Source organism: Stylophora pistillata, chromosome 4 (assembly GCF_964205215.1).
Source record: "Stylophora pistillata chromosome 4, jaStyPist1.2, whole genome shotgun sequence".
Lineage (NCBI taxonomy): Eukaryota > Metazoa > Cnidaria > Anthozoa > Scleractinia > Pocilloporidae > Stylophora > Stylophora pistillata.
The window spans coordinates 5,587,190-5,609,585 of NC_142522.1; the positions used below are offsets into that span (position 1 = coordinate 5,587,190).

General features: G+C 38.2%; 1 protein-coding gene across 1 annotated transcript in view; it reads right to left on the reverse strand.

Moving 5' to 3' along the window:
- The window catches only part of LOC148732126 (uncharacterized), a 49,170-nt gene extending 33,179 nt beyond the window's left edge, over positions 1 to 15,991 (reverse strand). Inside the window, exons 1-27 of the mRNA XM_088756412.1 lie at positions 15,871 to 15,991; positions 15,359 to 15,481; positions 14,550 to 14,809; positions 13,861 to 13,975; positions 13,383 to 13,505; positions 12,438 to 12,697; positions 12,045 to 12,138; positions 11,335 to 11,721; positions 10,687 to 11,121; positions 9,600 to 10,247; positions 7,995 to 8,387; positions 7,629 to 7,738; positions 7,069 to 7,357; positions 6,237 to 6,430; positions 5,663 to 5,838; positions 5,120 to 5,295; positions 4,923 to 5,003; positions 4,401 to 4,576; positions 4,166 to 4,238; positions 3,965 to 4,082; positions 3,322 to 3,574; positions 3,126 to 3,234; positions 2,461 to 2,686; positions 2,117 to 2,226; positions 1,686 to 1,766; positions 1,162 to 1,299; positions 463 to 713 (exon numbers count right to left, since the gene is read on the reverse strand). Coding sequence (XP_088612538.1) covers positions 463 to 713; positions 1,162 to 1,299; positions 1,686 to 1,766; positions 2,117 to 2,226; positions 2,461 to 2,686; positions 3,126 to 3,234; positions 3,322 to 3,574; positions 3,965 to 4,082; positions 4,166 to 4,238; positions 4,401 to 4,576; positions 4,923 to 5,003; positions 5,120 to 5,295; positions 5,663 to 5,838; positions 6,237 to 6,430; positions 7,069 to 7,357; positions 7,629 to 7,738; positions 7,995 to 8,387; positions 9,600 to 10,247; positions 10,687 to 11,121; positions 11,335 to 11,721; positions 12,045 to 12,138; positions 12,438 to 12,697; positions 13,383 to 13,505; positions 13,861 to 13,975; positions 14,550 to 14,809; positions 15,359 to 15,481; positions 15,871 to 15,979 — 5,508 coding nt within the window. The 5' untranslated portion in view covers positions 15,980 to 15,991. The remainder of the gene's footprint in view (positions 1 to 462; positions 714 to 1,161; positions 1,300 to 1,685; positions 1,767 to 2,116; positions 2,227 to 2,460; positions 2,687 to 3,125; positions 3,235 to 3,321; positions 3,575 to 3,964; positions 4,083 to 4,165; positions 4,239 to 4,400; positions 4,577 to 4,922; positions 5,004 to 5,119; positions 5,296 to 5,662; positions 5,839 to 6,236; positions 6,431 to 7,068; positions 7,358 to 7,628; positions 7,739 to 7,994; positions 8,388 to 9,599; positions 10,248 to 10,686; positions 11,122 to 11,334; positions 11,722 to 12,044; positions 12,139 to 12,437; positions 12,698 to 13,382; positions 13,506 to 13,860; positions 13,976 to 14,549; positions 14,810 to 15,358; positions 15,482 to 15,870) is intronic.
- Between the last annotated feature and the right edge of the window lie 6,405 nt (positions 15,992 to 22,396).

A 22,396-nucleotide genomic window follows, 5' to 3' on the forward strand; every position in this document is an offset into this window, starting at 1 on the left:
CCGTCTATTTAACTATTTCTTTAACAAATTTATCGGTAATTTTGACACATCTAGAATTCAAACATTGAAAACAGTCTGCCCACATTGTCGCTCAATTGATAGAAAGAGCTGTTGTTGATTATTGTTTTTTTTTTACACATGTTTTAGTTTAGTATATACTTAGGGGGGCTGACCTCGCTGGGATTTCGAGTCCGTACGTTAGTCCCTCATTTAGTACCTTTTTCGTTTTTTGTTTTACTCTTTTTATCATTATTCTTTGTCACTAAATGGAAGTTACTATGAATAAATAAATAAATGAAAGAGCGAGACTTTTTTCCGGTCAGCAGCTCCTAAAGGAGAGTGCACTATGGATTACGCATTTTTTGATGATATTATCGTCTTCTTGTATGACTGAATCGTGTAAATAAATTGCATAGATTCCAGCCTATTCGTCGCACAATTATTAGAGAATTGGATACTTACTTTATACCAAAGGGTGCTATTCAAAGCCGTCTGACCATATAGCCAATGGTTTCCTTGATCTCCCGACACCATCCAAACAAGGGTTTCTGATTGGTTAGTTTTGAGGTAAATACTTAGATTACCGATGTCCGATCCGTGCATGTGATACCAGAACTTAACGCAGACTGACTCATTAGGTTCCATCCAGTCGCTTAGCAATCTCGCCTCGTCTCCAGAGTTTCTTTGAGAAGCTTCAATATAGATATAAGAACCTGCAAAAAGACATCGCGCGTCTATTTTTTTTTTGCCCATTTCGTGATCCAAATTCTGACCCTAATGAACGAAATCGCTGGGTTTTAGAGCGCTCTCCAATTAAGTGTCGTTAAATCAAACCGAAGGGGATTTCAGCAGCCAATTAAAGCAAAAGAAAATACCCTTAAGTTCTAATGTGAAATCGAGGTGAGACAAGCAAGCTCCCTTACGCACAGCTAACCAAATCGTGTGTGTTTTTCAGTTAGCAACTCTTTAGTTAATAGGGTGGCACGAGTTTTCGAGACCAGTCGCAGAGTGATATCAGCAAAAGCATTGTAGTCCTAGATTACTTTAAAATTGCTCTGTTTAGTCATAATCTTTATTCATTTTTTGACAGAATTGAATTCATTTGGAGCCATTGTTGGTTCTTTCCTCACTGAAGTGATTTCTGCGCAAAGGTTGCCTTACCATCCTTGCTGAACGAAGTGTGATCGTAACTCGGCCCACTTCCTTCTGTTAGCGTCTGATGTGAGCCCACGGTCCATTGGAAAGTGGCATTCTTGTCGGGCTTCAGTCCACAGCGGCTCGTTTGAAAGTTACAGTTACCTGGAAGGACCAATAGAAACTTATCCACTCAAAAACAGGAAAGAAAACAAACAGGCAACTAAACACAATCAAAGAAAAATTATCATAGCTAAAGAAATGCCAGGTGATTCAGGAGAATGGAAAAATGAAATAAACAAGTTATTAAGATAATTTTACTCTGGCGAATAAATTGAATGTTCCATTGAGGAACAATTAAATTTACTGATTTCCACTTTCAAGAACACCATGTGCATGTTTGGACCATTTGCTTCGCTTAAAAAGCAATTGTTTTTAGTGATTCTTCTGCGAGTTAGCAAGAAAAAGAGTCGTCTGATTAGAATAGCTGATTAGGCCTACAAATTAACCAAAACAAAGTTGATATAGAAGAAACACTGAAATCGTTCTACCTCTGAAAGATCTGCATCTCTTTTGTCCAGTGGAAGTTTCGGAGGTACATGCCAAATCATTAAGTTTGCACCTGGCAGATACTGGAAACCAGAAAGATGAAACGCTACGTGAAAACCACAACTACGTAAAAGTCTGACTTGCAAACTTTTGTTTAACTCAATTACACAATTCAGATGATCACCACTTGTGATTGGCTCTCTTCATAAGGAAATCTATCTGAAATTACCTATAAATCTCTTCTGATATGGGAAACCCCTGGGGAATCTAGATCTGGGAGATCCTGCAAAATATGCAGTGAGCCTCCTAATACGATTTTTCATTCTCTTCAAAACAAGAAAACAACATGCAGACCCTCACTTTTTCCAGCAGACATGGTTACCCAATTGCTAACCGTTTTTTTATGCTTGCTTCAAACCATGATCTTGCTTACCGCATATAGATGGTGCGTTAGTTCCATCCCTGCAGAAGGGTGTTTCACTACAAGTGTCTGACCAGGGAATGCACGATCCATCAAGGCACTGATGACTGGAGGGACATGGACTTTCTGCCCAAAAAAATTATCATCAGTGCATTTTCAGTAGTAACTTCTAAGCGACGAGAATCTGGAAAATTGCTATTTCATTGGGTACCAACTGTCCAATTGACCCGCTTTAGCGTAATAGTTTGGGTAACTGCTGTTTCATTAATTGTCTAGGGTCCTTAGCAGTCTGCATTTACTAGACCATAGGGATATCATCTGCTTCATGATCATTTGACTAAATACAAACAGCTCACTCACGACAGTTGCTTTCATCATCTCCGCTAGAACAGTCCTCGTAACCGTTACACACTGCCGTTGCTAGGAGACATCCTCCTCCTTTACAGGCGAACTTACTGGAAGGACACTCACAATTCTCTTCATCTGAATGATCCTTGCAGGCAAAGTCGCCATCACACAACAAATTCCTCTTGACACATTCGCCGTTCTTACAGGTAAACTGATCTTCGCTACATTTGAAACCTAACACAACCGGAAAATTTAAGAATCACTGATAGAACAAATGGGATTTGATGGGCAAGCGGAATGTTTGTTGAAAGAAACTGAACATAGGCACAAAATTTAATATAGGGTTTCAACATACACCACCCATATTAGTGGTTAACATCCAGCTGGATCTCTTTTCGTAAGGTCCAAGATTTTGTAGCTGCGGTCATTAGCTTGTAACAAAAGCTATTTTTCCGCCACGTATCATCCAATAAAGATGCACTCAGAATAATCAAATATTTAATTAGCTGTTATTTCTTTCAACGTCCAGACACTGAATGCCACCTACTTCATTGGCTTGTAAAACCACAGGTAACAAAGGTGAATAACAGAATGTACTTCACGAATTCATAGCGAAAAACAATGCTCTTAATTTAGTTGTAAGCTATCTTACTTTTAATGAAAACAGAATCACCTGGTTGGGCAAAGTAGGGTCGTAGTGAACAATTCTCAGTAGTTATAATGAAGTCATCAAATGCAACGTTAATTTTGTCTTCAAGAACGCCTTCTCCTTTAAAAATTATCTAAAAAAATAAAACCCATAAGAAATATCAAGCTTTGATTAAATGTGGTGACGTGAGTTCATTTCGCCCCCATTTTTCAGTTCTAACCTGATATCCGCTGGCTCCAGGCCAAGCAACGGCCTGGGCCGCTGACCATCTTTCACCGTGGTTTCCAGTCAAATTCCATAGTAACAGATTCTCTTTATTTGTCTCCCGTAGATAAACCTCGAGGGTCGGCTTCGACTTAGCAGGCATGAGGTACTTGAAACGCAGACACAGGCCCACGGATCTATGGAACGGTTGCCATGGCACTGGAGGACTGTCCAATTGTGCTTTGTAAGGGCCATCAATAAAAGCAAAACTACCTGTATTGTAAAAAGGGATCTTGTACATTTGCAGTAACGCATCGCGTTTTCAGTGAGCCTAAGCTGGAAGGACCCAGGAAAATGTGCCTGGGAAGTGTAAATGTTCATTGTTTCGCCAGGAGAGTTTTAAAGAAACAAAATTGATTTTCAAGGCGGCTGAAATAGCACAGCAGCCAGAGCTTATCAAGGTTTCTGCCACGACTCATACTCATAGGGCACGGAGGACAGGCAAATGGAGTATCTAGCTCTGGAAAAGATTTATGCCTTCAATATTCTTCAGATTTGTGCATTTTTGTCAAATTAACACTCCTGTCAAACTACGTGATCATGAATGATCGTGATCAGTACCTATGTATAGCTCTGAGATTTCCCTCTCTCCTTTCAACTAACCTGGATAGTTAACAAAGGGTTTAGCACCGGTTAATTTCCACTTTTTGGGCATGTCATCAGGGTGTGTCCATTCGCAATAATCAGATTGGAAAGAGCACTCTATTAACACCACGGCTAGTAAGTAGAGAAATGAATTTATTAAAATTAGTTTGTTTTAAATAAGGACATGTTAAAAATTACAAGAGAAAGGACTTCACCTTGAAGATGGAGATTAGCTAACACCCTCTGATCGACAATACTCTCCAGATTACTTGCAAACGAAGAGGAAACCTGTATTAATATGCAGAAATGTGAGTGGAATAGTGCACTGCATAAAATGGTCCGTATAAGGACTCTTCCTTTGGTTGTACACAGTCAGAACTTCTACTCTTATAGATTTAGAGGATAAGCCATCTTGACTTCACGCTTTGTCAATAATGCCCATATACTGACCTTCACTGTAAAATTTTCCGGCTGTTTGACCGCGTCGAAAACAGCCGTGAAGGATGTGTTTACACAAGAAAGGCTCACTGCTGGGTTCACTGTTTTGTTTTCTCTTAGCGTTGAGATCTTCAGTTGTAGCGGGCAGTCTGGGCAATACAAACCATCGCAACAGAACTGGAAAAATCCTATTTAAAATGAAAGTAGCGATGTTTGTATGCAAGGTTTGACGTCTATTAGAGTACCATGTTATTTGTGTTCTTTTTTTACCCTGAATTGGATGAAATGGTGTCAGACTCATTTTCATCAACTATCAGAGTTAATTTTTTTATAATTAAGCCTTTTTTTGGATAATAGTTTCATAGATATTACTTCCAAGTAACGGAAACATCGACACAAACGTAGAATACTCTCTTCCTATAATGGTAATACTAATAATAAGTAAAGTTATTGATCTCAATGATGATCATTGTAATACCAACAATAGAAGTACATGAATCACCACTATTAACATGCAAGAACTGAGTAACTCACCTGAAATGCGCAATTCCTTACCAACGAAACCAGATATGGAGGATTCGTGATTTTCAAGTGTCACTTCTAGTTTACGTGTTCCTATCAGAATTGAACGAAGAGGCAGCTTTTAATAATCACTACTGTGCAGTTCTTAATGATTCTTGTTTCCCGGCCATGACAGCTGACATATCTAACAACAGAAGCGAGCGTCATACCTGGTTTAGTCCAAAATAGTCTTTTTCTTGGAATAGGCCGTTCATATTCACCATTTGGTCTACGCATGCCTAAAGATGCGTGGTCCAGGCCTCCTATTTCACTCATAAAGACCTCCATTTGGTAAATGCGACATTTGTCCAAAAATACTGGTTGTGATGTTTGCTGGGCTTTATACCTTAACATAAAAAAAAAAAAAAATTAAAAAAAACGTTAACGATCTAAAGAGAAGAACATCCAGAAACGTAGATACCGCCTGTGGCGGTTTTCTCCGCATAGGAAACGAACACGAGTAAGGCTACTTCCCCTCTGTCCTTGGGTAATTATCTTCTATTTAGAAAGTTTTACTGAGTGAGCTCTCAAAAAGGCGTCGTAAAAAAGACCCTAACATGAAGATCGCACATAATTTCTGACCTAGATCCGGAATTTAGGGTGCCTAAGAATCGGTCGAAACTTTTTTTCTCGATTATTTTGTAACGTACCATGATGCACTTATAAGTTTCAAGCGACCCTAATCGTATCAATTCTTATTTTGCGTGTCTCACTTGTCCCATTGTTGATGGCCAGTCGATCTTTCAATGGCGATGATTGGTTGCCTTGACACAGTCTTTTCTGACTTCATATCAACAGTTTCAATGCCATCCTCAGTAACATCGTGTATCCATAGTTCACATAAATCATCGCATGCTACGTAAAATGTGTAATTACCACTCTCAGGAACCTGTACAAAGATAAATGCAATATCTAAATTGACAAAGGAAGGACGAAAAACGACCTAAGGCTAGACGAGATTGCATTTTCGGTTACTTCTTTTCATAGAAGCTGTTTTGTTGCCTCTCTTTTTTTCCACCCGTTCAAGGTCACGCGATTTTGTACCAGTCCCATTGCACGAATAGAAGTTCTGAAAAAGCAATTGCACTTTTTCGACTTCTGTAATCGTTCCGATGGTGAAACCCTACCTCTGATTTTTCTGTTGTACGATTTTGGTAAATGATGTTTTCACGAAAGCTTAACGGTGAGGCAGTCATCAACTACACAGAAAGATCTGTTGTTGACTATAGAGACGATTTTAAAGAGTTGGTTGATGACCTGTACTCACAGTTATAATGAAAAAATTACCTGTAAGTATCCAGTCAAGCGTTGAATGTAGTTTTCTGCCACGTTTACCGGTGTATCGAAATCTCGAAGAATTATTTGGCTTTGTGGTGTATCTCGGAAAGCAGGATTTTCGCGCATAGTTGGTGCTTTTTTAGTGTCGTAGTTAACGTTATACCATGCATCACGCCAAACTCCGTGGATTTCGCTGGTGAACTCTACAAAACAAAGATAGATGGAAGCCAAATGAATGAAAGTGAACATCCCCTAATAACAAAAATGGCATTTGAAATGCATGATGTGTACAAGAAGTTACAAGTTGTGGACGACAAAGAGTTATCCAATTATCCCTGAAGCTTTGCAATCGTTCGTTGATAAGTATTATGAGTATGTGTGTATATTCATCTGGATATCTGTTCTGAAATTAGCTATGTTAACAGTGACAAGGCAGGACATTTTAAATCTCGTTCCATTATCTTGTGACCAAACAACGTGGCAACGCTTTTCATTCCACTGATTTATTCTTGTTTTTCTCGTTGCCATGTTCCCACCAATAACGTAGCTCCATTTTCTGCCTTTAAAAGCACACACAACCCACAATTCCTCTATTCGCTCCGACGAAGGGCTAACGCTCGAAACGTCAGCTCTTGTAATCGTTACGGTGGCTAATTTACCATTTCAACTTTGTTGATATATCCAAACTATAAAACAAACCTGCGTCAGAGACCTTTCTCTTGCGGTTCTTTTGGAAAAGGAAACTTCTCAGACACATGTCAGAGGCCATGGATACCATAGTTGTGTGCACAAATTACTTTAACCTTTTTTATTTTAATTAATTGCAACTGGTGAAACTTACCAATTGTGCGAATCGCAACCTGGCAAAGAACTAGCGTTACATTGCTACCAATCAACTTGAATGTCACGTAAAGTCCACGCGCTGGTGGAGAACAGCGTACTTTGTAATCCCACGACTTTCCATAGGACACAAACTCGGTACAAGATTGATGTAAACTGGTTTCATCAGTGGATACGCCGACGCTAAGAATGCCATTATCTCGTGGACAGCAGTCGTGATTTTCAGTGATCTCAACAGATTCAACATAGAGGGGCTTTTCAAGGGTCACCTTCCACCAAGGGCTGGACTCCTTTTCGAAATGAAGGCAAGAGAAAAGCTATAAAATAATTCTAAACAGGAAAGCAAACGCGAAATAAAACGACGAAAAGTAGATAAATAATGAGAGGAACGACAAACAAGTCAAATATTCAACAAACAAACAACCATCACAAAGACGGACAGAAGACTGTCTGAGTCACCATCAATGAAAGGTTTATATAATTTCATTTGCTTTTTTAAACGAACTAGCGATGTTTAAAATATAAGTCATCTGCTGTCTCTCATTTCACATTATCTCTTACCTTTTTCGATCTAAAGCATGTGGAAAAGGATCTGTCAATAGCCAGATAAGGATAATTTGGTAACAGAACACTCGAGCTTTGGGGTAAATTTTGACGTGATAGGAGCTTTTCTGAGAGAAAAAAATGGTGAATCAAAGAATCAATGGAGAAGTTACTGCTTTCCTTCGTTGATACCAGTTAGTTATAAAAAAATAATTTTGGAAGAGTGAGAATTTTTTTTAAAGTTTTAGGTCGTATCATAAATCGGTTTAAATTAGGTTTTCATGTTTTAGAATGACAGTTTTGCTGAAAAGTCAATATGATAACAATCTAATTGGCTATTGTATGCCAAATAATCTCACAGGAAGTATAGACTATGGGATATACCAGCACGTCTGGAGCACAGAGCATTCCTGTACGTTTTGCAATCTTCATTCTTGATTCGTGACGAATTAGCTGAGAGAACTACACAACTCTGGTGTCCGTGGTCACCAGAAGGATATCCACGCATCCATAAGGAGGCGTTCAACGGGTTGCCATCGATCCAAGCCCAGGTGTATCGCGCCGAAAAACCAATATGCAACGTGTCCGGCTTTGGTTTCATTGCTTCCAGCTTGTTAGATAAGGCAGATCGCAAGCCTTCCCGTGATACTTTGGCTAGAGTACCACCTTTTCGACTGCAGTCTATTTGAGCGTCTTTCCATGAAAGTGCGCTCTGGGTGTGAATAGAGAAACAACCGCCATAGAGATGGAAGAAATTTGGACCACATTCGAATTGTGCTGTTACAAAAAGTTAAGGAAAGGACCTTTAATATGAGACTTCCAATACATTTTCATAAACCAAGACTCTATAAAGTCCTCTGGTTGGTAATTATTACTTATACAGACTAAGTCCTTTTTTTGGTCAGTGAAAGGTTTCTTTAAAGACCTATAAACCAGTACCTTTAAAGGTTTTTCAGCAGTTTTGGCTTTTTAAGGGACACAGTCACGGGTTGACATGCGCAGTAGCATACACTCTCTCCGAGACTTGTCACACTCGACAGCCATTATGGAAATATCGGTGAGTTGAAGAATTCTGCATATATTTTGCGTTTAAGTCAAGTTCATCCGAAGCAAATGCTCACGAAAGTGAGTTTCTTTTACTGAGGAACCTTCGGTGATCTTTTGCAAGTGTAAAAGTGCTTGTACGACGAAGCGCTAAGAAAAAAGTTCTCGTGGGTGCCTGTGCAGAGGGAGAAACGTGCTGTGTACAGATGAATGTAAATGTGGAACAAGCAATAAACCTTGCAGAAACAGGGTATGCATATAAAGTTGAATATATGCATATAAAGTTGTATACATTCACTTCTTTTGTGGCGTGAATGTCCAAGAAGCGTACGAAATAATCTGTGTATTCCCATTCTTCAGGATTCGAACGAACAGTCGTCATCTGCCTATAAAAACCGTAGAGTTCGCCCGAGGCTTACTTGTATTCCAATTATAATGTGTAGTAGAATAAACATCTGCCTTGCAAATGCTACAAATGTCTGTGATATCTGGCATTATTTTATTTCCCTATCAGTAAAATCGCTGTCACTGAAAGACTCATAACCTGCATCAAATTTTGCCTGCAGCCACAATTCAAATGTCTTTTCTTCCGCATAAATACAGTTATGGTTTCTCAGCCACGCTTTCTTGTATTCCCCACTATCTTCAGCCTTTCGTTTCCGCCCTGAGTTGATGCGTTTACCACCATGTCCGGATCCTCCGCTAGACGCCATTTTGAATTTGTGAATGCCAGTAACTTGAAAAAGTCAGGCTGACTTTTTCAAGTTTCGATCAGCTACACGAGCATGCGCAGACCGTGACCGTGTCCCTTTAAGGATATACTTGCATTTGAGGCACGTAGATATATTCAGCGGAAAGACTGGGGCTTTTTGACAATTCAAGCAATAGAAACGTTTTGAATACCTTCACTCAATGATTTGTGAGTAGAAGTATTCAACAACTCACCAGTTTGATTACACCTTGACTTGACTTTGATTATTTGGTCCACAGATAATGCCTGATCGTAAACCTGTAAACGGGAGATCTTGCCACGAAAGAACCTATTCCATTTGGTCGAACCTCCAATCAGCACTTCTGAAGCATTACCTAGTTCCATTTTTACTTTGAGAACTTTTTGGGTGACTACGCTATTATTGACAAAAATGGTTGCAATCCCTGTGTGGTAATCATATGTTGTTCCAATAAAGTTCCATTTGTCTGAGTTCAAAATGTTTTTCTTGTGGAGAGAATATTCCTTTAAAGTTTTCCTATCTATGTATGTAACTTGAACACCAAGTGATTGAGGAACTACTATCAGCGAGCAAGTGGAAAAATTATAAACTGTTTCATATTTGTAAATAAAACTAGTGGAGTTTTGGAGGTACACCCAAGCAAGAATACTAGTAGAGAACCTTGTGTCAAGTTCTCCGTTATTTTCAAGGTGCACGAAACTGTCATTCATACCACTAAAGAAGAAGGAGCCATTTGGATTTCCACAAGGACCAGGCTCAAACGTAATGTTATTAGACTTAGCTTTAGTGGCTCCATTTAGACTCAAGTCCACCGTTCCATTTGCACCCCTCAGAGTAAAAATTGCCACTGGCATAGGTACATCTAAAAGAAATAAAATAACGATTATTAAACTTTTTTCTCATGATTGTCAAACAATAATTGTATTTAATACGTTTAGTATAGTCGGTAAAGCATTTTGGAAACAGAGCAATCAGGCAAAGTATGCTCTACCCTAGAACTCATTCTGTCTACATGTAATTATTTCTTGCTAATCTCTAATTTCTTATCCAAGGACGGATATCTCATCAACTTGCACAACCCGAGGCTCTTGAATATTATCTGAGAATGGAATACCATACTCGAAATCAACGCGAAGACAACTCAAAATCTATATCAAACTGCATTTAAGAAATGAACTTTTCGAAGTGTTACCCTAGAATCAACCAAAGATTATTACCATGAAGACGTTTTTATTTGGGCAACTGAAATACTATTTATTAGATCGATTTTGAATTTTAAAACGTATCGCTGGACATCATACCAAGTGGCTGTTCACAGATGTACCCTTTCAAACTATTGCACGGTTGATCATTCCATCGCCATCCATAACCAACCCAGTCTGAAGACCATCCTATAGCATTTAAGAAAGTTCCACATTTTCCATCTCCACTCGGTTCTCCCGGGCCCCACAGATTATTCGTGTTAGAAACCATCTGTCCATCTATCCAGATCCAATCAGTGCTTTGAACAGTCAATCCAAGAAAAATTCCACCGTGAGTGTCAAATTTTAGTTCTCTCCTCCTATTGGCTATGGCGTCCATCGTGGACGCGTCATTGAGATAGGCAAAGTCAGCGTTGGATCGGTGGCAAAACGTCCGTGCATCACTCCACTTTAAGGTGGATGTTTTATAGAACAGAAAGCACGAAATACCAGCTCTGTACCAGCCAGGTTCGCATCCAAAGGTTATATTACCGCCTGGAAAATGAAATTCATTACTACGGTACAGGCCGAAATACATCAATCATTAGATATTGCTTTCTTATTCATGGAACCATTACTCGTCTAAAAAAGGTTACTTTCCCTTATCTGTTCTAAAAGACGACTTCATGAATTAGCTTTACAGCCACTAGCATGGCGTTCGAGCAGAAACAATCGCTTTGCGAGTGTTATCTTCTTTTGTATTCTCACCTGGCTCAGAAACATTAAGAGCATAAAAAGAGAATACTATTTTTCTTCCACAGCAACTGTCATTTCGGTGATTATTAAGACTCATCATCTGACCATGCGGACCTCTATCAATCAAATAAATCTTTCGAGCATTTTTCTCCGCGTCACTGCTTAGGACAACAACATCTAGTGGAAAGCTTGTGTAATTAACAACATCCAACTTTGGTGTGATGAAACTTTTTCCCTTCAGCACTGCAGGGTAGATAAAATATGGCATCTCTTCCGGATTTCCCCGTGGTTTTTTCAGAGTGAATCGAAATTCCTCGGAGTAAAGGCTGTGGTCGGAGGGCTGCAAACCTATTCGAAAGGATCGGCCCTTGTTCGAAGAAACGTGGAAGGTTTTTGATTCTAGAGATGAAATAGGTAAAATAAGAAAATATGATACAAAATTATATAAAAAGTGGAGAACAAATTTAATTGCAAAGATAAGATAGAGAGGGAAGGGTAAACTAAAGAGATTCAGATGTTTTGATATGTCGAAGATTTACACCTCGTCGGAGATAAAGAAAGTCAGCCTAAGAGAGGTTAAGCGACCAGAAACAGAAAACTATTTCAACCAATAAATTTAGCCATTTAAGACATATTCGCTTAACAATGTAAAGTACAAAATCGAAAAGTACAAAACTGAAATGGCGAACCCAATACATTGTTTAAATGGGAGAGAGATTTACCTTTCTGGAAACAAGTTCCCCTTTGGAAGGTGAGGTCGTCAAGAGCTGCATTTCCAAAATCACTTCTGCCACTGACCATACCATCTATGACTACCTATAGAAGACAATCGAGGTAACATCGTACCTCGCTACTAGTACTTTTGTAAACTGTCAGTCTTGCGGGGTACGTCATCCATGGGGACAATCATGGTAGACAAATGGTTTACCATGTTTGGTAAAGAAATATCTAACAAGTCAGACAGAAAGGAAGATTCATAGCAATTACGTCAATCTAAATGCTATAATTCCTTAAACGTATGCAGTGAATAATGGGAATTGGTCACCATCTCTATAGACGGTTAATTGCACGGCTGTAAAATTATAAAAAAAGTTTTTAACTTCCAATAAACCTACTTTATACCGTCCTGTCTCGTTGAAACTAATTTTCTCGCGTATCCATTGATCTCCTCGATCCTCAGACTGAAGCCAAACCGGTTTAATCCTGTTTTCCTTATGGTTCTGAACGTAGATAACAACACAGCTCATGGTAGAACCAAACATGTGATAGTAAAATGTCATGCATTGTGGTCCCTGCATCCATGGACTTTTAAGCCTTGCTGTGTCTCCACGGCGTCTAGGAGCCGAAGCCTCAATATATATAAACTTTCCAGATCCTATGTTTGGGAATAAGATGATGAATAAGCATCTGATGACATCGTGACCCATTTTATGACATCGTTCTTTCAGATTAAGTTTCTTACTCCTTGCTCTGGTAAAACCTTCACGTTTCAAAATCGAAAAAAGACGGGATCACGCGAAGAGCAAGCACAGTTTGGTCAACATGATAATGAAATAGAGCTAATGGAGATGATCAAAGAGATAAAGATTCATAGGTACAAATTCCCTGTTTGTTTCTTGTTACTCAAACCCTTATTTTCTTCGCCAGGAAACCTTCTCCGATGTTCTCTTCAAGTTGGAACCTCTTCAAATGTCATTATATACCATTTGTACTCTCCTTCACAATTGAAATCTGCTTTCATCGTTTTCGAATTTTTTAAATTTTTATAAAAAAACATACTTTTTTTTTTTTAAAAAAGATAATTAAAGGGCTATTTATCTGCCTCAGGATATTAGCGTTGGCGAACTTTGGTTTTTGTTCGACGCGAGCCGGATATGAATCGGTTACGTAGCAAAATAGCGTAAATTTTTACAGTTTCCTGTTTTTTTTTTCCTTTTATTTAACAGATTTAGACATAATGTCATCTTCAAGTAAGTTCTCCAGTATGGCAAAAGTAAAACCAGAAGAAGCAAATTAGACTTGAAAACTTCTATTGTTTTTATCACTTTCCATAACATTACCTGATGTATGATCAGCTTTCGGCCCAGTTTTAACGCTTGGAGTGGACATTCCAATTGACCATTGAAAATTTGCCTTTGTATCCGGCTTCCAAAAGCAAAAATGGGAATCAAAGTTGCAATTTCCTAGGAGAAAACGGAGAGAAAGATAAGAATTGTTAGTGATTCAGTTGTGGTAAAGTTTTGTATTAGATATTTTCCAAACGTAAACACTAAAAATGGAAAACAACATTAAAAAACGAAACAAAAAATTAACAAAAACACACAAAAAAATGGAGTTGCGAGACTTAATGATAAAATCTAATAAGTCATAATTCATTATCTTGACGTCAGTTGGACGTCAAATTTAAATCAAAGATGCACAAGGGGGTGCATGGGAAAAGGAATGTGATTGGTCAAAGGTACCATAGAATTTCACCAAGGAAATCAACTAAGTAGCGCTGCAAGTTATTATAAAACAAATTGTTCAGCAGATATGTACCTAACTGATCGCTTGAGTTTTCGGCTTGATTTACACACATTCCATCCGTCAATATCACATCATCGACTGCAATTTCCCCTAGGTAACTCAGGCCAACGACTCCTCGTAGCACTACCTGCCAAAATGTTGTCATATTTCTCATTTATTTTCAACATTTTTGGTCTCGTAAACAATTAAGATTTATGCGTATCGACATCACATTTGATTCGGTGTTATTGATATTTCAAATTTTCTTGACACTTGGTTTTGCAAGAACGCCCGAAAATAACGAATAAGGACAATTTCTACACCTCTATAGCCCATAACACTTTCGTAACAATTGAAAGAAACAGAGAAACGTTGGCAGGATATATAATTTTTTTATTTCGAGCAAATTTCTTCAGTTTGCCCATCTATTTCCCTTTCGACCGTTCTTTAGTTTTGTATAAATCTTTTCCAATTCGAAACTACAGCTCTGATATCGAACTTAATTTCCTGACTGGAGTGTCATGAACAAACCCGTCCCAAATTATGGGAAAAATTGGTTGACCTCAGCCGAATTCTGGTTGATGCTTTTTCTTCATAGTTTCTGTGGTGCTTTCAAGGGAGGAGGAGGCTGGGAATGTAAGGCTGCAGAGCAAAGAGTTTCTGTCAAGAGACTCATTCCGTAAGAGTAGGTTACCCTATCGAGTCCATGAGATAAATCTTACCTGAAACTCGCCCACATAAGGTATATCGACAACGGCCTTTCTCCACTGATTGCCTTGGTTTCCTTTCCTTTGCCAAATCAGGTAATTATGCAGCTGTCCCGCAGCCCTCATTAAGACATCAAGTCTTCCTATATGTAATCCATACATGTGATAAAAGAAGTGGAAACATTTTGGTCCCCAGATGAAAGGACTCAGCAGCTCTGCGAACTGATTTTGTTTTGCTGGATGTGACACATTGATGTGGATGTAACTTCCACCTCCTGTAAAGATATGTGCGAATAGTTACATGCATTGACAAGCAGCCGTAAGAAAAAAAATTAAGAACATTATTGTGGTTAATTTACAACAGCGACCCTTGCCTTAGCTTTAAGCTTAAAGTGGAGGAAAGTTACTCAAAAGCGGCGAGCAGATGGTAGAATTCGGTTCAGATATTGCTCAAAATGCAAAAACTGTTTTACCTACTCAGTAAATACATTAGATGGAGGGCGGATAAATAGTTGAATTAGCAACATGCCATCCTGTCATTCAAAGCTTAACCAGTAGCGGTAAAGTTAGTAATCATTTTTTCGACAGGTAAACGTGGATGATTTGAAAAGGAAGTCGGCAGAGTCAACTTTGGAGAATGGAGTATTCGGGGAAAATTCCCAGGAAATGTTTCCTGCTGAAGAACAATTATCAGTCAAAATACCAGGGATGGGTTAGAGCGGGAGAAAAGGTGTTTTTGAGCCATAAGTAGCTTTTTGATCATCGTTAAATTCCTAATTCCTGTGCCGTTCTTGGCTAGAAATTGTTTGCAATCAACTACTTACTTGTATGGTCTTCGCTCGGTCCAGTCCCTCTGTTTGGTGTTCCATCTCCTCTTAGTATCCAATCCATTTGGTCTACGTAAAGATTACGCCATCCGCAGTAACTCTCATCAAAAGTACAGTTTGCTAGAATTTCAAACAGTTTTTAAAAGAAGGACGGAAACATCAGCGAAACAATAAAATGGAACGTTATTTGCATGGCCAGAAATTAAAAACGGTTACATCTCGTCGGGTGACTTATACCAAAAACGCATATATATTTGTTAAATGAATAAAGGCTGATGGTTTCGAAAGAAACTGTTTGGGGCTGCGTCGGTGGGAGTAACGAAATAATTTGGATATATCAACAAAGTTGAAATGGTAAATTGGCCACCATAACGATTACAAAAGCTGACGTTTCGAGCGTTAGCGTTATATTTGTTAAAAACGCTTCGCTTTCTGAACTAAAGACTTCTGAGAAAAAAAAATTGTATCAAGTTATAAAAATTTACCTGACATTTATCTTCCTTACGTACCTTCAAATGCCCCAACTGACGTGATATTCTCAGGGGAGACGCACGTTAGATTCGTGCTAAAACTAATATCATCAATTGCGATATCAGCAGTGTAACTTACGCCTGCCATACCTTCAATTATGACCTGAATAGAAATGATATATATGTCAGAGTAACAATTTAAAAGGGTGGTTGGCTAATTTATATGGTGAGTTAGGAGGACAAGGAAATAAGTGAAGACTTTGCGGGATTTGAAAGTGACGAGGGTTAATAAAGATGCTTGATGCTTATTCGAATGATTAGTTAGGAAGTGGTATGGCAAAAAAATGAGACTTATGGGTGACTATGAATAGAATGGTCAAATACTATGTAACAGCACTCCAAAAATAAATCATCTTTGATCCTTCAGGAGATTTCTTTTTCCATACCACATGGTATAATTTATTGAATGAGATTTGCCTCGCTACCTGGTAACTTCCGCTGTAATTCAAGGTTGTGCAGCCCTCAGTCCAGCCGTTGGATAATTTGCCTCCATGACGGCTCCATGCCCTCAATTCTATTCCCATCTGATTAATAACATATACAGACAGACTCTCAATGGCTCTGCCGTACATGGAGTAGAAAAACGTTAAACGCTGGATGCCTCTCATCCAAGGACTGTATAACTTGGCCCTCTCGTGATATCTACGTGGAAATGAAGTTTCTATGTAAATGTACCAGCCATTTCCTGAAAGAAAATTTAGTTGGAACGTTAACTTGGAAATATAGACTTTGACTGTGGGCGTCCAACATTAACAAGTTATCTAGCGTTACCTCTGAAAAAATTAAAAGGTTATGGATTTGAATGTTCCTATACGATTAGGAAAGCATTTTTGGTTTCTGAAAATTTTCACAAATCTTGGCATAAAATTCCGCTTAAATTTTATTAATGTCCCTATTCTAGGTGTAAGTTACATGCATTAAATGTGAGATGCATTAAATACGAGCCCAAAGGTTTATGAAGAAAAAAAAACACTATGATTGCGCGTAACCTCGATGCTCTGAGATTGACACTGCTGCCTAGCAACATAAAGTACCTTTGTAACCGCTTGAGCTGAATGTTACCGCTTCCGAGAGAAGCTGCGAAAAATTTTCTGGTTTGATGAACGCCTCTGTGATTAGTTTTAGACAGAAAATTTTAGTTAGCGTTTCAGGTCAGGATAAGACCTCGTGTAGTGAAGATCGATTTTTAAATAGAAGACGAGTTATACCGTAATCTTCGATAAAGTAATCAAGACCGCGAACGTTGCTAAGCAACAAGTTATTTTGTGATTACGTTAACTCGTAGTTGTGACTTAAAGCGAAACTTATAGCTAGTTTTTTACTTTTCTTATTGTTCTTTTAATTGCCAAGTGCTCGTTATGCAAACTGAGATAACATTATTTGTTAAGCTATGATCGCACAATACTTAGGTAATTTCTTCACGTAATGATTTCAGTTGACCGCTTAGGAACGCCTCAAAGAAAAGGAACAAGATAAAGAAAGAAAAGATCCTATGTTGGTTTGGTGTTTATCGCATGCGTGTGTATCAAACCGGGAATCGAGCGCCAGTTCTAACTTGAAAAGAAACATTTACAGCCTTGCATTTCAACTATCTCATCAGCTTTTTAACCATTTGATTTGGATGTCAGATGACATCATGTTTCTCTTGTGTTTGTTGAGCTTAATAGAACTGGTTTGGGGTGTCACCGTTCTCTACGTACCTGAGTGGTCGCTGCTCGGTCCTGTGTTGAAGCTAGGAGTAGCTCCTTGCCGGAGTAGCCAATCAAAATGATCCCCTCTCCTCTCATTCCGCCAGTTACACAGTGTTTTGAGATCAAAGGAGCAGTTTCCTAGAAAGAAAAGGGTTACTAAATTTAAGTTCTATTAGAATGACACCACTTTTAACCAAGTTATCTTGGTGTATTAGGGGCTCGTCGTTCACCATCCTCATATCAGTAGTTTTCAAGTCGCGATAAAACATCCAAACCAACCGAGCATACGTGTTTTGGTAATTATGCTCATGAGCCCATTTTGAGTAAGATCTTCAACGAGTTACGAAATGACTAGTTTATAAACAAGGTTTGTACGCTCCAAAAATAAGTCAAATTCCATGAAAAAGTGTAGATAAATGCAATTAAAACAACACACAGAATCCATAATATTCGAGGTGTTGTCTTCTTGTTCTTAACAGATTCCAAATATTAATAACAAGTTCAATGTCACCTTTTGAATGAATTGTTTTAGTTAGGAAAATTTAACGAAAATTTAAGAGAAACAAAAGACAGGATAAACTGCAGGGAAGTTAAGAATATATATACATTGTAAATTCAATGCCTGAAGACACTACCTGTTAAAAAACAAACACTTAAAAATATTGGAATGCTCACAAACACCAAATCCATTTTACGGGAGTGCCGTTTCGGATGATAGGTTTGGTGGAACCAAAACATTTTCGGATGCATTTTGCAAAAAAATCCGTTTATATGACCATTCCAAAGAGCAGACAGCTGCATTTAACAATGCACAGATTAAAACTGAAAAACTAAAACGAAAGAGCTGGGGTGTAAAAATGAAAGGCATAGACAACTTATCAACTTATTTGCTTTATCAAACCTGTCCTTATTCCCAAATGGATTACTTACCTGTGAGGTTTTGCGAAGAGACACCACTTGTTGCGAGAGACACATGTGTCAAAAACCATAGCAAAAATCCTTCAAGAAACTTGAACATAGTAATCTTGAACTGCGCACTGTATAGAAAGTTGAGAAGAAAGATGATAAGAATGCTTTGAATTTCCTTTCAGTCGATTATCATTACGATTTTATGTTTGACTATATGTCCGATAAGCAGTGATAAACAACAAACGAATGTCTTAAAAAATTCTGCTCCCGCTTCCCACCCTCTCCCGCCCCTGTTCTTCCGGGCTCCCGCCCCCCTGTCCCCCCTCCACAATGAAAGCCGCAAAACCCAGAGCTTCTAGAGGAGATGCGCAAGCTGAATGCACTACACGGAGTCACTCATAACCCTAAAATAAAAAAAAGTTCGAGACCTCTTTAAAGACACTTGGTCGTTTAAAGCCTGCTTTTAGCCACGAATGGTCAATTGTCAGTTTGGGAGAAAAATTTGTCAAAACTTTTACCCAACCAGAGAACTTTATCGCACTTCAAGAGTTGAGAATATTCCGATGTCCAAATCGAGAATATTCCGAAAAGGAGTCGACTGTTTGTGAATCACAAGAATCAAAGTCAAGCTAACCATCATTTTGCAGGTCTGTATCATAAGCACTCAGTGGAAAATGAAGAGAAGTCACGAAGCATTTATGACCTTCAAGTGAAAAATGAAAAAAAAAAAAAAAAAAAAGCAACCAGTAGGCTTATTTTTGTCGTAAGCCATAAGTCATGTGTTTGTTTGTAGTCAGAGTGAACGTAGACTAAAAGCCAAGTCAGTCAGATGTTTCTTGGGTATTGGATTTCGCTACAATAGGAGTAAGTCAATAATAGTCGACACGAAATTAAAAGTTTGAAACGTAATAAGCTGTTATCTATATTTAAAAGAAATCTTCACATGGTTAAATTAAGTCGTTGAGCAATGACCTCATGTTTTTACGTCATTCCTTAGGGTCGAATGACTCTACGAAGGAAGTGTTTTCATAATATGGAACGAACGTAACTCTAGACTTTTAGATGATCAAAGGGCATTAGACTGTGTACTTGATGAGATATTGTTGTCGTTATGCCAGTTTCATGATACTTTTTTTGGCTAAAAATGCAGTAAAAAGTGATTTGTTTCATCCCTCCTACGTCACAGGCTGTTTTCTAAGTATACTTTGAGGCTCTAGTTGTCCCTTTATTCAGCATCAACAATAATGAAACAAGTTAGACGGATGTTTCTTGCGTGGCTGCAAAGTAATTAGCAGGTATCCAATATTTCCCAATCACATTAGATAAAGAACTATTATGTAGCATCCATGTTTTGCTTGTGATAATTCGAGAAGTCAACTATGTATATTCTGTCAGAATATGCCAATTAGAATACGCGTTTATTTGTAGCCGGAACAAAAGAACTTTAAAAGCCAAACTCAGACAGATTGTTCATAGTATTTCATACTGGTGGCGTTTTCAGTCCATTCACGATCAGAGTACAAATCAAAAATTGGAATTTTCTTTCTACCTTTGGTTTACGGTAAAAATGACCTTTGTTTACCAAAAAAATAAAACAGTAAACATGGATAGGCTACGGTGGTCGCATAAGTTTTAAAGCCCGTCAACGAAGCACTCAAACACTGAATGAAAAAAGTGCGATCACAGCACGTCAATAAAATATTACTCGTAAAGCTTCCATAAAATGTTGTTGAGATAAGGAAGAATTGGAGCTCAACGGCAGCAAAACAACACAAATGCGTCTCTAGTTACATATTCGAGCCGGCACCTCTTGACGTTTAAGGAACCGGCAAATATACAGCAGAACCAATCGCTGGCTAAGCCATTAATGTGCGTTTGTTGTATATTTTTGTAGCGGACTTACATAGACATTTGTCGCTGTCGTTAATGAAAGCCAACTTAGACAGATGTTGCTTGCGTGGTTGGAAAATAAAGCTGACCAAAAATAGCATTTATGTAATATTTTCCGCTCTCATAAGAAAAAGAGCAATCATGAAGCATTCATGATCTGCTTGTTAAAAGGAGAAAAAAGGAAACAGAAGGCTTTTTTCTCTCAGAATATGCCAATTAGAAAATAGGTTCGTTTATGGACGGAGTCAAAAACAGATGTTTAGTGCTTATTAAATTTCAGTGCACAGTTAAGGAAGTCAACAATCGTCGACTAGAAATTCAAATGGTAAAGCGCGATGAGAAGTAGTCATCTATTTTTAAAGAAAATCCTTACCCAGTTAGATTGTGCCTTTTTGAAAAGAAATATATCTTACTAGACGTTATGTTGTGTAGTATCGCTGAGTATTTTAACGAGTTGTGTCGTATTTTGACGAGCCCGTAGGGCGAGTCAAAATAAAAATAACGAGTTAAAAATACACAGCGATAACACACAACAAAACGTCTAATAAGTTATTTATTTTCCGACACGCCAAATTGTTAATTCTGTGCGGGCGAATTTCGCGGATATTTATCTACGGTGATTGCGTGAGAGAAGTATGCGAAGCGGCATGGAATTAGCGCGTTGTCGGTTTGCTGTTTCTATTTTCTTCAATAAATGAAGGAATTTCCTGTTTGCCTAACTGTTTTTCTTCGTTCGATTCATTCAATAAACTTGGATCTATATTTTCCAGCCATCCCGCCTCTTCGTCGTCAGAAATATGACTCAAATTGTACGCCATTTTTATTTTCGAAACATCCATCCAATTCTTCGCTTGCGCCATGCGAGAAAACCTGTCCAACTGGTTCTCTGGAGTTCAAATACCACGTGATATTTGTACTCGTCTATAGCATTATTAATACTCTACGGAGTGTAGTTGGATATTTTTTCCCATTCTTTAAGATTTTTGGCGTCGATTCACTGGCCAAGCTATTAACGTGAGTTTGTCGTGTATTCTTGTAGCGACTTACACAGACAGTTGTCGCTGTCGTTAATGAAAGCCAACTTAGACAGACGTTGCTTGCGTGGTTGGAAAATTTAACTAACGAAAAAATGGCATTTATGTAATATTTCCTGCTCTCATGAGATAAAGAGCAATCATGAAGCATTCATGATCTGCTTATAAAAAGGCGAAAAAAAGGAAACAGAAGGCTTTTTTCTCTCAAAATGTCATAATGCTAATTAGAAAATAGGTTTGTGTATAGACGGAGTCAAAAACAGATGTTTAGTGCTTATTAAATTTCAGTACATTACGGAAGTCAACGATCGTCGACTAGAAGTTCAAATGGTAAAACGCGAGGAGAAGTAGTCATATATTTCTAAAGAAAATCCTTACATAGTTAGATTGGGCCTTTTTAAAAATAATTCACATTATCTAAGATTTTTGACGTCGAATGAATGAATGAATGAATGAAGTGCTCTGAAACTTTTGAAAGACTTCTAAAGGTTAACACATATAGTCATGTGTCAATTTTTAGCTACGTAATTCATTAAGAATGCAGTAAAAGGTAATTTGTTCATCTCTTGGCGACATGGGTGGTTTTCTAAGTCTACCTCCAATTGTCCTGTTAACCACATCAACTGCAATGTAAATTTCCCGCTAAATGCGTCTTCACTTCGACAGGATAAGATCTCCTTGCCAAGCCCACTATTTTCTAAATTTCAGAACATTTGTTGAGCGCCCTAACCTTTAAGCAGACGTTTCCACTCCGTAACAGTGCATGAGGGATATCCTATGATGAGTTTCTTGCTGACACTGAGTAAGAATAATGAACACAATTCTGTTTCCAATTTTACGATGCGTTTGGCATAATCAAATAAAACACCAGCTGTCATAATTAATGTTGACCGGAGGTTACAGCATCGATTACTGAGTGTTTCAAATGAAGCACAAGTATATGAATGGGAAAGTTTTCTTGTTTTTGAAAAATGCTAATTT